At 38.4% G+C, this 16,027-nt stretch overlaps 1 protein-coding gene across 4 annotated transcripts in view; it reads right to left on the bottom strand.

Annotated features, from left to right (window-relative positions):
- The window catches only part of PTPN13 (protein tyrosine phosphatase non-receptor type 13), a 134,871-nt gene that overhangs the window by 51,125 nt on the left and 67,719 nt on the right, over window positions 1-16,027 (bottom strand). For all 4 annotated transcript variants that reach the window (XM_075090352.1, XM_075090348.1, XM_075090349.1 and 1 more), the window contains exons 8-10: window positions 14,251-14,814; window positions 5,526-5,621; window positions 3,541-3,640 (exon numbers count right to left, since the gene is read on the bottom strand). In XM_075090352.1, coding sequence (XP_074946453.1) covers window positions 3,541-3,640; window positions 5,526-5,621; window positions 14,251-14,814 — 760 coding nt within the window. The remainder of the gene's footprint in view (window positions 1-3,540; window positions 3,641-5,525; window positions 5,622-14,250; window positions 14,815-16,027) is intronic.

Below are 16,027 nucleotides of genomic sequence, written 5' to 3'. Positions count from 1 at the left end.
TACGGTACTTACCAAGAAATTAGCAGATATTGGATCAGAGAAGGAAGTTGGAGGAAGGGAAGCAGGTAGGCATTCTCTAATGATTAGTGCAGTGGAAAGGTCAGGAATAGACTGAGAAAGATGGATGCCTTCTAGTAGGGTAGGAAGGCTATGGAGATGGAATCTAGTGGAAGGAAAATGCAACAGAAGGAAGAGATCCATGTCAGCTGCTGCTCCTAGAGAGAAAAAGGAAGAAATAGTAAAGGAAGAAATAGTAAAGGAAGAAATAGTAAAGGAAGAAATAGTAAAGGAAGAAATAGTAAAGGAAGAAATAGTAAAGGAAGAAATAGTAAAGGAAGAAATAGTAAAGGAAGAAATAGTAAAGGAAGAAAAAGCAAAAAAAAGGATAAAAACAAGGAATACAAGCAAAGAGGAACCACAGTCACAAGTATCCATTGCCATGAGGAAAGCATTCCAAGATGTTTAAAGGATAACAGTCACAGACCTTGAGAAGGGTTTGAGTGTACTCTGAGCATACTACTGAAAAATCTATGGCTTCTACTTAGTTTAAGAGCAGGCCAGCCCACCCAAACAGAGCAAGTCATGCTGGCTGATAACTCTGAACAGCTTCACTGTTTTTTTTAATATTGGCAGCAGGCTTACTCAAAACCAAATCCCCATATTTGATTTACAACTCAATCTTACAATGATAATTCTGTGGATAATTAAGCAGACTGCCTCTAAGGACATGCCACAGGGGCAGTAAATTTAATGTTTAATAAGTACAGATGGTATCTCTGACTGTAGAGAAAAAGACTGAAACATGCTCTGAAGTGCTGGTGGAATTCAAGTAGTGTATTAAGATGCATATACTTCCCCAAACCCTAAAAATCAAATGACCAGCCAAAACACTGTAAACTCTGAGAATCTGCTTCTTTGGTCTGCTTGTTATCAAGAGTTTTACTTTGAGAGCTTATGTTTCTGAAGTTATAAAGGTCATGGTCTTCTGCAACACAGGCATTTTAAAGGAGCAACATGCTATGTTCTGGATGAAAATATTAAGTTACTTTCTTAGACATCTCCTGCTTAACTTGTTCCCATCTTTGATGGTATTTTTTACACTTGTTAGCAGTGGAAAGTTTTAACAGCTGTTGGAAAAAGACAGAGTGAGATCGTGCGCACTGTTTTCTATTCAGCTCACATAATTAACAGAGATATTATCTAAGTATTATTTTAGGACCAAATTCTGCTCGTGGCTGCTTTCCTGTTTCTCAATAGAAAAAAACCTAGCTTTCAGTTCAGCCTCATTTTTCCCTCTTGGATATACTTACTAGTCTAGTACTTATATTTAAAAGCAAAGCCAAACCAAAAACCAGCCAACCAAAAACCACAACCTTTTTCACCTTATGAAAATGGGGAAACAGTTACCAAAAATCAGTAAAGAACTATCTGTGGTACCCTACCATGATATTTTTGTGCAAGTGCAGAGTGGTATCTTTCAGCAAAGGCACAGAGAGGAGGCCAAGCAGAAACAGGAGAGTCAAAAAAATACTAAGCCTTGAAGCAAGACTGTATAGTTCCTTACATATGAAAGTCATGTACATATAAAAGTACATTGCTAAGCACAACAGGTAAGTGTATGCTGCACTTACAAAACAGTATTTTCCTTCTAGATTTCACATATGTACAAATTATGTTCATTGAAAAGGCACCAGTCTTAACAGAGTAATATAAAGTAAAATAATGTAAAACGAACCATGAGAAAGTATATGCTGTTTTACCACATCATTTTCACTTGTATAATAGGCCTGATTAATTTACGACAATGTGACTCATTTACATACCACATACTACTTTCCATTTCTGAAACATTTTGTAAATAGGAACAAAAAGTTCTCTATCAGCACCCACAAATTACTGCTGTTTTATTTTGAAGTGTAGCTACAGTGTTGAATTGGCAACCTTCCTGGGTCCAAGTCAAAGAAGAATGAAGGTTGACTTAGCAGTATTCACCAAAAAAAAAAAACCACCCCAAACCACACCAAATCAATGGCAAAGAAGTTAAGAAAGCTATACTCACATTCTGTACACACTGTAGTAACAGCCTAAATGACTTCACACTCTTCAGGCAAAGTGCGAATATTAAGAAAACCAATGCAGCTGCTCAGCATATCATCAAAAGTAAGATTTCCAAGTAACTGTTCTCTTGTTCATCTGCACTCAGATACAGCTCATTTGAGACCCTGCCTTACTCAGATCCATTTAAGGCACACAGTATAGTGCAAGCAGCAGGCGTTCATTTATTTTCATCTCCATGTTCAAAGTGTGGCTCTAAGCCCTACTCACTGCACATCACCCTGTATGTTAAATGAACACAGAGGGCACATTTGACAGCCTTGCCGCATCACCTGAAACAGTTCCAATCTTCAGATACCTCTAATTTTGTTTAATAGGATAGAGCAGGATTCCCATCCAACTTATGCCAAAAACATACGAATATCCTAAAATACTGAGAACAGCAGCAATCTTTCTCCTGCTCTACCCCAAACAAAGTAAAAAGCTGCCGAGAGAAGGCTTTGTTGTTGTGATGTGTTGAGGGAAGGGGGGAAGCACCCTTTTTTTCTTTTCTTTTTCCCTTACAACAAAACTTATTTGAATCATTTTGCTAAAATATTCCAAGGTGATTGAGCATCTGGCAGAGACTAGAAGAAAATTTTTCATCCAAAACGCCAATAAAAATTCTCAAACATTTAGAATGGATCCACTCTCAAAATCTAACAGGTATAGCAAGAGGTATAGCAAGATACACTTCTGCTGTACAAAGATGCTGTATTAGTGTTATGTGCAAAGCAGAACCTACTCTTTAAAGCAGTATTGATGAACAGCACTTGAAAAAAAAGAAACCTAAACAGATGTAATATTCAAATACACAGCATGGCAAAATAAATTTCAAAAAGCATAAATTGTTACTGAATTGGCCTGCCTAATCAGTACTGAGATAATTATTATTATTATTAATAATAATAACAATAACAACAACAACAACAATAATAGACTAAGCCAAATACAACAACATAAACTAAGAGAGTTTGCCAGAATAACCAACCAAATGTACAGCTTTTGGCTTATTTCAAAGAAATAAGCATGCTATTATTTCCTTATTAAGTGAAAAAAAAAATCAAATTAATCTGTATTAATAAACACTTTCCAAACTTTATTTTTGAAAAGTATAATAAAAATCATTATTTTCAAGGAGAACATAGCCCCTGATCTTCTGACAGATATAGCAACTTGATAAGAGTACAACCCAATCTCCATTAAATATAGGAACTGAATTTGGACTCCTAACTGATATACTTACCTCTATACCACAGTGCATCACAAGACTTTTACTTCAGACTATAATACATAATTCCAAAATAAAATTTTCTTTCAAGTACAACATTCCATTTTTAATGTTAAACAGAAGCTGTAATGGGAGTGAAAAATTCACTTGCAGATTTCGAATACTTTCTTTGATAAAGACAAAGCACTCCAAGACAGTGTTCTCACAGGGTTTACCTTGCCTTCTGAGAATTAGCTTGACTTGATGTGGAGATATCATCAGCACCTGACAAAGCACCACTGGCATCCTCTCTCTTGAAACCTTCATTTCTTCTCACTAGCAAACCAAAAGACAAATTAGTACCTGACCAGGCAACAAAGCACACAGAGTAATCCCATCTAAAAATCAAGGACTTATCAGTCATATGAGATTACTTAGAAAGAATCAGATTCATGTGTTCTGCACAAAGGCATTACAGTATTAGACAAACTAGCATTATGACTTCAGTTTTCAACGCAATTTTATAGTTTCCCCCAACAAAGACAGCTGCACTACAGAAGTCCTCTGAAGAAGAATACTAAGGAAGGCCTAAGAGAAATCACAATAAACACCCCCACACACAGTTGCATAGACATCTTTCCAAGGTGACACATTTCTTTGTCAGCCATGAGTTGAGATGCATACATATTACAAAACAGCCTCAGAACAGAAAGAGAGCAGCTAGGTAAAGCAATTATGCATCTAGTTCATAAAAAGGGAGTTAAGAAACCAGTGTATATATATTGCTGAGCTCCTGTTTTTCATTTTTGTCCCTGGAATCTGACTCCTCCTTATAATTTAGGGTTTTTTTTCTATTGGCAATATACTAACATGCTATTTGTAGTAGTTATCTCCTTTGCTGGTATGTTGTCTTGTAGCAGCACCAGAGGTGCTACGCTTAGAGCTTGATTTTGCAAACTGCTTCACTTTCGTCTCTTGCTGTACCCTCAAAAACACAGAGCTAGCAGGAGAGCTCTTGCAGAACACATTACAGCCACTATGATTTAGAAATAGTTCTTTCTGACATTCATCTCACCAACTCCAGCAATACTACTAGTAGTAGCCAGAAAGCAACTCTCTTGCCTGTACAAACTTAGGAGTTGACGACTTTGGGCTGGAACACGTAAACAGTCTGTTCTAAATGGCAAGAAAATGAAGGAAAAAGCATTACAAGAGCTTTGCTACTTGTTAGTGCTCCTTAGGCTCTGGTTCAGTAAGTAGGAAGATGGACAAATACAAGGAAGGTTGAAGGAGCAGTGAGTACAGGGAGGCTGGGCTGGAATTCTGTGCGTACAGAATACATATGGCACAGCTATACTCTAGCTTCTTAACTATTGCTTTCTTTCCTCAATTTCAACAAATGGTTTGTCTCCATCATTTATGATGATTCTGTGAAGCTGATTGTTTCATCAGCTGTGCTCTCCTCTTCATTTCTTTTCAGCATTCCAGCACTTTTTTCAAAAAATGCTCCAAGCATTTCCTTGCATGCCATGCTTCCACTACGTAAAGAAAACCCTTCCTTCCATGTATCAGCGAACAACCCTTTGTAACATCTCCTGCTTTTCCAAGCCATTGATTCCATAGAACTTAAATTTGTCAGCCTGTACTATGGTACTTTTGCATTACACTAAAATCCTTGGCCCATAAATTATCAACCATTTAACTCTTGCAGTAAACTCCACTGATAAAGTAATTAAACCATGTATGTCCCATATAAAGCTTCAGTAATTTACTGTTATTGTACACTAACAACTGGATCATTTTTGTGCCTTTGAAGACAGCATGTTATTTAAAGCAAGCACTCCAGTTATGTTAACCATTTCCAGCTTTTCTTACCAAGTTTCCTTCCAGAGACCTAAATGTCAAACTAATTTCTGAACAGACCGACAATTACGCTGAACTGTACACAATGCTGTAATTATACGAGATATCTTACAACTTTGTATTAGTGGTAATTATCAAGCTCCTATTAAATATTTAACTTTCATACTTTTGTGGTCTTTTTTTTTGTCTTGAACTTTTTTCTTTAGTTTTTTTTGTGGGTTTTTTTTTGCCATTCTGGAGTATTTTGGAGGTTTTTTTGTTTTGTGTTTGGTTTGGTTTGGTGGGGGAAGATATGGGGGTAGGGTTGGGGTGCGTGTGTGTGTGTGCGTGTTTGGTTTTTTTTAAACACAGGTCTTACCTTGCCTGAAATCTGGTTCCGAAGAAATAACAGATGGACTTTCACTCGAAGTACTATAAACATCGCTGTGGTAAGATCTGTACCTTCTCAAAGGCTCTGAAAGTTTAAATTAGGGTATCAGAAGAATAAGAGGACAACAGTTCTAATGCAAAAATCAAACACAAATTAACATTTGAAAGTTTTAAAAATACCTTTAAAACATTTATTAAATGCCTGTCTGTGGCTATGGAGTCTGAAAGCAAACACTCAGTGGATGCTATGCAGTCCCATTCTGTCCCCACAGCCTGCGGGTTCTAGAGTCTGCCTGGTCTCTCTTGGCTATCCTAACAGAGCCGCCTCCTCTCAAGTTCTCTCTCATCATCACTGACAAGTTAAAACTAGCATTCAAAAAACCAGCAGAACCCAAGACAAAAACCAATCCCTCCTGCAAACAAAACTGATTAAAACATTCGATGCACACCTCTTGAGTGTAGAAAGCAACCACTAGGACTCAGTCCCTGGTCCCTTCATGATGAAAAATGAAAAATATCCACAGAGACAAAGTAGGAACTGGAAAATTATAATTCATTCAGCTCACCTTTGACATCCACAAAATATGATTAATAATCAATTAATAAGCTGTTATAGACTATTTATTTAACCAGAACAGCTAAATGCATACAATGAGAAATGAACAGAGCAGTCTCAGTTCCTGTTCTCAGTGGATTCTTTACTGGAGCAAAGGACTCCACAGAAGGGGTATGTACTTGACATTTGCAACAATCTCCCAAAACTTCCCTATGCACAAGCCAAACAACCACATAGTGTGCATAAAAGAAGAACACAAAATAAACAAGTCCCCACACTTTGGGATTATCAATGCTTCGCTGTCTAAGTGAGAGAAGCCTTCAGGTGTTTATTTGTAGAAGGGCGTATCTGGTCTAACTACAGTTAATATTCTTGAAAACAAAAGTTATGATATAGAGAAACACATGTAACTGCCGTGAAAACAAGCGCAAATCACTACAGCAAGGGATATACAACATAAGAATACAAAATAGGGAATACGTGAGCAGATGAGTCTGGACACTGCAAAAAGGAAGTCAGAGGTTCTAACTTCCCACATCCAGAAAACAAAACGCCTCGTGAAAAATCCTGTGAGAAAAATAAACCTGGGGCATAACCATTGTTAGATCAGAGGACAAGTCAGACATGCAGTCAACAGCACTACTCATTCAGACTTCCTACAGAAGCTGGAAAACTCCAAATGGGAAAGGAATGAAAAGATAGAAGATAATGCAGTAGACTAAGACTAAAGACTAGTTCATGTTAATTTTGGACTGTTACCAAAACCTTCCTGCTTAAAAGCCATTTTCCCCCATTTCTACCAGCTCACTTGGGTTCTGCAGTCCACTGTCCCACCAAATACAAGATTCTTTAAGAAAACTGGGAAAAGTAAGCAGAGTCACCAGTCAACCCAAGAAACCAATTGCTCCCGCCAGCCCATCCCAGTTGCACAGCCTAGCTACATAAACCCCAATTAATCTTAAGGACATTTCACATGACTCTCAGAAACAAGCAATACTGCTTGCAGATTTGCAAAGCCACCTACAGCAAGATGAAGAGGATTCACTGGAGGAGGGGAATGGGGGCGGGTGTTGCTTCAATCTTTCACAATGGCTACTTTTAGCGTTCTGGATTTTACAACAAAGAGATCTACCACCAGTCTAGCAATTACTTGCCTAACAAGAGAAATAAAACCCAAATTCAGTGGGTAGCTTTTGGAGATGCACGTTTAAAATGCTCCCAGCCCTTTAAAGTGAGGCATCAATCCAAACGTGATATTGGAGCTATGGTACAGAAATGTTGAACTTAAAACAGATCTCTTCTTTCCCAGTAGTTTTATTAGCTGTAGTTTTTTCAAGTCTGCTAAACTGACTTTGAAGCAAGAGGATGAAAAGGGAACAATAAAATTTAACATGAGATTTTAAAAAGATTTATTTTTTTCCACCTAGTCAGCAGCCTGGGCTTCCTGAATTGCACACAAATTGTGGCTCCATCCTGGTTCTCTGAGACGTGAAATTTTGCAATATATAAATGTTAAGTGGAAAAAACAGAAGTATGCAGTTAAAGCACAAGACAAGTGTTTATACGTGGTGGTGTGATATCTGGCTCTGCAGGGACTTCTCTTGACTCATCCTGTTAGCAGGAGTTGGCACCCTGCTGAGGCCAAGGGGTAAATTCATGAGCCAAGAAACATAAAGCAAGATTCCCAACGACTACTTACCTCAGTGTTTTCACAGACCTCCACATGAGGCCCAGCTAGGTTTAAACCTATTGTCCCAGCATTCACAAGTACAGAGATGGGATCACCCTCCTTTCTTGTCACATCTCTCTCCCTAAGCAAGACAATAGAACTTAGCCCAATAACACAAGCAAAGGTATTCTCATCTTCTGGAAGTATTTTACAACCTTTCCACACAGGGCTGCATCAATGACTATCAGGCTGTTCAGCTCAGGACAAAGTTAAAAGGCAATTAAGAAGCCACAGCCTCAAATTCAGGGTAAATCCTCTAGATTTGTCTACTTACTTACTTAAATAAGACTACTTACCTATAATGCTTGCAAAATTACCCAAACAATTTATGCTGTCTATTCTCCTCAATTCTAACATATCATACTAGGACTTAACTTCAGAGAAGGCACTTGGATCATGTTCAAGCCAACTTCTAATTAAGAACAGGCTTCCAAAGGTCACAAAGTCCCAATTCAGGGATGAAGGTAAAGTTAAGCTTTTCATAAAATAGTTTCAAAAATAAGGACAAACTTCTAGCCTGGCTGGCTGGGAAGGAACCAAAAGAAGACATCAATAAAAGCTAAATATGACAGTAAACTAACTTATCTCCCATATTTACGATTTTCCCTGGGATTTTTGAATGGCCTTGGTTTTGTTCTGGCTTTTTTGTTGTTTGGTTGGGTTTGGGGGAATTTTTTGTTTGTTTTGGGGTTAGTTTGTTTGTTGGTTGGGTTTTGGGTGTTTGTTGGTTCCCCTCCCCGTATTTTTGGTTACTGAAGAGACTTCAGAATTGATTTAACTTCTAGAAACATCAAGCACATTGTAGCAATAATTATTCTACCAGTTATCCTTCTTAACATTTCAGTGCTTAGATTATAGTCTCTTACCAGGGCACTTCAAGTCATTTAATACCTTAGTAGAAAAACAAACCTGAGTTTAAGCATGTTTTAAGTGTCCATAACTAAAACTAATATATAAAGCTTGTACTAATACAAGTTAACATGTGGTAGTGCCAAGATGCAGAGAGGAATGAAGCGTTACAACTCAAAGAATCTGTGTTTGTGCTGCTTAGTGCTGCAACGGTGTTTTTTCAAACTCCCTATCAAAGCCAGCAGAGCACAACCTTACAGGCACCTAAGACAGTATACAATAACAAAACACACTATTTACGCAAGGCAAGACATGCAAGCCCAGGCAAGTAATTTACAGAAAGCCTCATCTCAGCCAACCACATTTAGCTTGGAATTTCATTATCCTTAACACGACTCACATTAGATACACAGGTTTTCAAATACAAATTATTACAGAATTATTACTGGCTGTACAGAGAAGGAAGGAAAAGAACAGAGAAGATGGCAGAGAAGGGAGGAAGCTCTTGTTTGCTCTTTGAGGTTTATTGGTGGGTGCCTCTATTATATGAGTGTTATAATACGAATTAAAACACATTAACTGTCCTTTAGGAGAAGCTGGGGCTTGCTTCTTTCACAAGAGTTTAACCAATACGTTAGAGTCATATGTACTCTTCTTCTTCCTCTTTTCATCTAAGAAAACTTGAATTATCTTATGCAAAGCAACATAAGTTTAACAGTAAGAATGTAGAGATCCAGATAAATCCCTGGTAAGGATTTGTATCCAACAAGAACACAAGGCAAAAAAATGCATTCAGCTTTTCAGGGAAGCAGGCTCACTTTAACTTGCAAGATTTCCAGCAGCCACATTCTAAATGAAAAAGCTGTATTGTGCATGCAGCCCAAGTCACTAGCCATCCAGGTGACTCCATAGAGAGCCTAACGGCCATCTGATGCATAGGGTCTAGCAGGATCTTACTAACAGGAAGAAACAGAGCCTTGTAAAAGTGCAGAAAACACAGACCTCTAGGGCTAGGCTAGAAAGAAAAGACAGCAAGATTTAAAAGAACAACTCCAGGGTCTGGTAAGAACTCAGTGCCTTGTACTTAGAAAGACACCCTTCTTTTCTGGATCATGCCATCTAGGATAAGATATGTAAAAGGATACAGACTGAAAGCGTGGCCAATAAGGTTTTTTATTTAATTTAAATGATTTATCAAACTCAGAATGTAATCTGTTGACTAAAAATTGATAATCCCTGACTGTGTGAGCAGCTGGAAGCTTCATAAAGCAGATGCCACCTTGCTGTGCAATTATGGAATTCTAAGAGCTGTTTAACTACCTTATGTTAAACTATGTAATTCAGAACAAAGTAATAGTTTTGTTCTGAGAGCAATAAGTGGACAAACGTAAAGGACTTAATCATCCGGGTTTTCAGTTGGAAAAAATCAAAGGTAAAAAGAGAAATGGATGAACACAACTTGAGGCTCTGGGATTTACATGGCTCCCAACTGCAAGAACATTTAACAAAGGCTTGAGAATATTCCCAAACCACCTCCATTCCCACACCCCTGGATTCAGCATTCCAAACCTTCAGCAAGATCAGCTTTTTTGGTATTCCTTCCCTCTTTTTCCTCCCTGTCTGTTATTTAACCCACAGCCAGATATATTACTACTCTCCTAACTGGTTTTGTGCTCCTGTATTCCACCAAGACGTAGACACTCTTTATGCCTTGCTCCCTCGTGCATCCTCATAAGCAAAACTGCATATAAGAAAGAAGAAGGATGCACATTCACTCAAGCAACACAAACCAATTCACTTTGAATTATGCATACACTCAGAACAAGAGGAGGGGAAGCTGCCTAAGAAAATAAGAGAGAGAGATTCATAAAAGGTTACTCTCTCACACCCTTGTGCCTTACTATTGTGCCATTTGAAGGTAGGCCTGAGATAGGAAAACTGAAGTGTGTTTACACTTCGTTACTTTCAGAAGATACAATTAGTTTTGTGGGTGAGAAGGTAAAGGAAGCTGGGAGAAAGGGAGAACAGATGATGCTTTCCCTCACTCTTGAGCAGCAATGCAGGCTTGCAAAATGTACAAGGTAGAATATTCTTTTCTCTCTGAAATGGGACGCTATCAGCTGGTGCCAAGCAACAATTGCAAATTTCAAAAGAACAACAAAAGCAAAATCTGCTCTCCTGGTACAGATAAACTGCTTGGGTTCAACACCTCATACCTTCACAACTCTGAAAAATTCTGCCTGAGCTCACAAAACCTACATAACAAAACCAAGAATGAAAAATAACAGCGGAGATGCAGAATTTACTCTCCCATCTCTTGGCAAGATTAACACATATTTTTGGAGACTGTTCTTAGTGTTCAGAATTGGCTACACCTGAAGTCCAACAGCAATCTCTTTCCCTTCCCCGACCTGACTAAGCACCTAATCATAAACAGTCATCTTTAGTATACAAGAGATAAACTCAACCCTGAAACTGTACAGCAGAGTAATATATAGAACAACAAGTTCACACACAAGGCACTAGAAATTATACTGTCTTGGGAAGGCTTGTGAGGCTAAATCTGAGATGTTCTGACTGTAGATTATAATGCAGTTTAGATGGTCTGCAGCTCACTACACACTACTCTGTTACAGCACAGCTGTAATTAAAGGTCTGTCATTCTTTCCACTATAAACTCTACTTTTCCTGAGTTTATAATTTGGATCACAAAAAAGTCTGTTCTGAGTGAAAGCTTGGTATACCATAGCCTGTGCCTGAGAACATAATCTTTTTCCAAGACAGTCAAGTTTGCCAGCTTAACCCAAAATAAGTCAAAGAAAAAATAAGCCTCATGTCACTTAAGTTCCTTTGTAGTTTAAGAAGGGAAGTTTTATCTGACCAAGTTTAACCCGCAGAGAGTCCAATGCTACTTCACAATTCAAAAACTGAAAACCAACAGCCAAAAGCAAAGGCTTACTACAATTTACACTGTAGTAAATTGCAGCCTAGACCTGGACTTAACTGCTCTGTGACTACCAGCTGTAGGCAGTATGATACCCTTGCATCAAGTGCTGCCCAAAAAACTTCCATTGCTACCTTTATTAAGATAGGTAATATATTTTACCACAGCCTTCCATGCAGTTGCTCGTATCTCTCAGCTAGGCTGGGTTTATGTCAGAAGAGCAATTCTACACACACTTGATAATGGCTGACGTTTGGAAATACCTGTCTAGCCACTAAGTTCTTGAAAATTACATACAATAGCAATGCCCAAAAAACTTAAGACTATTTTTCATTTATTTGACAAATGAAACTAGCAATAAGACTGTTTTTCTGAAAGATCTGAAGGAAGTTGTCTGTTGTAAACAAGATGTGAGAGAAGGAATAGTAAAACACACGGAACAAAAAATGAAAAGGAAAAGGGAAATAAGTCTTAATAGACCAGCAGACTTTATGTATTAAGGCTTTTGTGAATCCACTCATTAAGGCAGAATAGAATATTTCCAGTCAGGCTTCTCAAGCCCTGTAAAACACAGCAGCAACTAACTCTTACGTGAAAAAGTACTCCCCCACCCATCTTACTAAAATATCATTTAAACTGGCTCTCATTAAACATTTACATTCACAACTAGGTTCTGGCCCAAAACTTAAGTAGTTTACTGACAGGAAAAAAAAAACACCACCAAAAAACCCACACATAAAAAAACCAAGCGAGCCTGAAATAAAACAGCAGAGCACACACTCCTGATTTCAAGAGTGAAACATACCTCCTTCCTCTGCTGAAAGCAGAAAACTCGGAAGACAAGAACATTGCAACCCAGTTATCTGTTGAGAAAGTATCTTCATTTTTTTCTAGCAAGTAATGACTGAGTTCAGAAGGATGGGCAGTGAGTCATTAGCTATTGCCTCAACCTTCCCTATATGGGATTGTCACTCAGCTCCTGTGACTATTAAGCCCCAGTTCCTGGTTTACTTTGACTGCACTTTCACCCATTCCCCTTATGAATCAAGCAGTTTCACACACCCGAACTATCGCAGTTTGCAAGGCATAAGCACTTTATGTTTTCTGCTCTCTTCCAATCTGTTTGAATGAGAATGATAAACTCTTGCTCATCAATGGGTTCGGCCAAGCTTTTGGTTTTGCGGTTGTGCAACATAAACCTGCACAAAGGTGCACTCCTGAACAACAAGGCTACTGAGCTTTCCCAATGCAGGGAGTGGCCTCCTCTTAAACTTTGTCAGCTGCCTATCTCCAAAGATCTGAGCTGACTCATATACTTGATATGGTCCCCTTCAATTTCAGACTCAAACCAAAAACCAACCAACCTTCCCCATACCTCATCAGACATCTTGGTAAATAATTACAGATGGTGAACTCCTATTGAGATAAATAATGGTATCTCCACAGTACTACTTCCATCTATGTTCACTCTGTCACATTATAATGTAACCATCATCAGAAGATGCTAATTTGATAGCATAAAAAACCTCCAGCTGTCTTGTCTGTACAACTTGTACAGAAATCACAGTAGCTTTTTAAACTGCCTATGCCATTTCAGAAACACTCCTTTCTGGAGCACAGGGCTCACATGCCTAGGAAACAAAAATTGGCTCCCCATGCTAACTGCAATGTAAGCATCTCCTGAAACAGCCACAAGGGACATGAACAGGCATTTTTAGAAATTCAGCCTCGATAAAGGGCTTTGTCATACCTTCTTAATACAGAGGTGTTTACACCTCAGTGCAGGGAAAGCAGGCAAATGTTGGTTTTTTTCACAGTTATTTGTCACTCAACAGAGAGGCAGCCATGAGTTTTCAACTGTATGGATTTTGAATGCACCTGAGTAAATGACTGAGCTAGCTCTGTACATACAGCTGTTGCATCGTGTACCTTAGATGAAGTTATGCATTCTGACCCATCACAAGCAGGATCCAACTATGCTCTCAGTTTCTATCGAGCTGTCCCAAATTTACAAACCCTGAAAATCATGTCATGTTTTCAAAGCAACTAAAATAGGCAGTTCCCCTTGTATGGTTCTGCACAAAGACAATTTTATAAGTTTCCACAGAACAAATATAAAGACCTTGCCTCCCCACCCTGATTCTTTTAATTAACTGATGAAGCTTGTTGTCAAGTGTTCCCACTGAGGTCAATATTTTAACATGATTCCCACAAAAAAAAAAATTCATATTTAAGGGCTTAACTGCATCATCCAGAGTTACACAGTGCAAAAACTGAGAGATCTGGAGATTAAATTCTCCTTTCCTCTGGGGTATGAATCCATCTCTAATAGCTGGAGATGAGAATTTTCCTTCAAGGAAAATTACTTGACAGTTGACTGTTACCACCTTTTTTCTTTTTCTAATTTTAATTGATGAACTTGATACTGGCTGACTTACTATTTTCACTGGGTAAGCAATCTGGACAAGCACATTTATCTTCATTGGCAACACATGTTCTAATGCATTCACTTTACCTAAAAAAAGAAGACTAAGCCAAGATCTCGGCAGTTTCAAGAGCTGCTACAAGAAATGTCAAATTTGAGTTAAAGAGAAATCTTAGTTTAATGAATACTCAAAATCAAAAGCTTCACTAACCTTCAACATTCATAGCTTCCCTCAGAAGCTGCAACTTCTTCTGTCTCTCTCTTATCCTGTCAAAGGCACTTGATATTGCTGCAGAAGTGGACGTCTCAGGCACATGGCGTGTTTGGTCCAGTTTTTGTGGTCCGAAGACATCCAGTGCAATGCTCCCGTCAGAGTATCTTGCTTCCTTGTTTCTGGTAGTAGTAGAAGTCCGTACTGTAAATGCTTCACACGGATGGTTGTGCCCATGAGAGCCTCCAGCATGATCCCTCTCAGCTGCCTTGTCAGTTGTGCAAAGCAAATCTGTGGAGGAAGCCCATACTTTCCGCTTGGGAGTGACATCTGTATGAAGGTGACCTTTTTTCCCAAACTCACTGGCTTTACATCTATGAGGACAGAAAACATCTTCCTGTCCCAAGCTGTAATCTGTGGAAATGCCCTGGAAAAACTCCTCCTCACCTTGTGTTCCTCTAAAGGACAGAAACCCCATAGACTTGCTGAGTCCTTTGTTAAGCATCGTCTGTTGAGAGACGTGGGCTTTGTGTCCGTCAGGTGCATTGACCACCAATGTTTTTCCTGGAATAAGGAAACATTTCATAGATGTAATTTTGTATTTAATACACAAGAGTGCAACACAAGTTACTGACTGTTAAAGTTTATACTAAGCACACATTTTGGCCTTGATTTTGCTATGCAAAACATCAAGATGGCTACTGCTTCAGTCAAAGACAGAACTCCCAACTACTTCATATCTGCCAGGCATTTTATTCTTCCATTTTTTAAGTGCTCAAGAAAAAATTATGGCCTACTATAATCCAGCATTAACATTAAAATACTGTCACATATGTGCTGAAAGTTTTCTTCTCACTAGTTTTATTTGTAAGATAGTCTGGACTACCATCACCAAAAGTACCATTTAATGATCAATCTGTAATCAGCCATTCTTCTCACCTCTCACACCCAAAGACACCACCTACAATTTTTAATGACAAGTCCAGGTTTGTTGTTCAGATTTACAGATGCCCTGCAGTAGTGTCAGTAGTAAGAGAAAAATGACTGTAGTTATGAATTTTAAAAATACTGGATCTTCCTTCAGTGACTATTTTTGGTGGTGACAGTCTCTCCAGACAAAGAACACTCTAAAACAAACATAACAAAGTCCTCCTACAAGCCAGTACACTTCACATTTCATTAATAAATGGATCAGCCAATACTCACACACACTCCCTCTTCTCCCTCTCCCTTACCGTGAAATTACTTCCAGAATAAAAGAAACTGTCAGAGGTTGAATAATATCAATCAAATATGTGCTCTCTGAAGAGTATCATATCATGGTCACAGAGAAGTTCTGATGATCATGTATATCTCAGGCATAAGATCTTCTCAAAGTATTAGCCCAGTTTTACAAAACTAATTACAAACATTGGTAAGTGCAATCAAATTTCTTAATATTATCAGAGGACCTTTACAAGTTTACCTTTCATGTTCTTAAGCCCTCCTGAGATCAGAGTAAAAGAATTAACCATTATGAGAGCAACATCCCGGAGAAAAATTAGTACCAAAGACTACCCAACTGCTACTTACTTCCTGTTAGCACACTAAAATTTTTTAATGCTTCTGCACTATTAAGTTGCCAAAATCCAAGATCTATTGTAGATATCACACAGGCACTAATCTTCTCATAACTCCAACTGACCCACTACATTGCAAAAATTGTTGTGAAGTCTAACCTTTCCAATCTGCAGCACAAACATTGTGTTAACACTGCAATCTCTACCTCATCATGACA

The sequence above is a fragment of the Phalacrocorax aristotelis genome, chromosome 4 (assembly GCF_949628215.1).
Source record: "Phalacrocorax aristotelis chromosome 4, bGulAri2.1, whole genome shotgun sequence".
Classification (NCBI taxonomy): Eukaryota; Metazoa; Chordata; class Aves; order Suliformes; family Phalacrocoracidae; genus Phalacrocorax; species Phalacrocorax aristotelis.
This window is presented reverse-complemented; position numbering and strand designations above follow the sequence as displayed.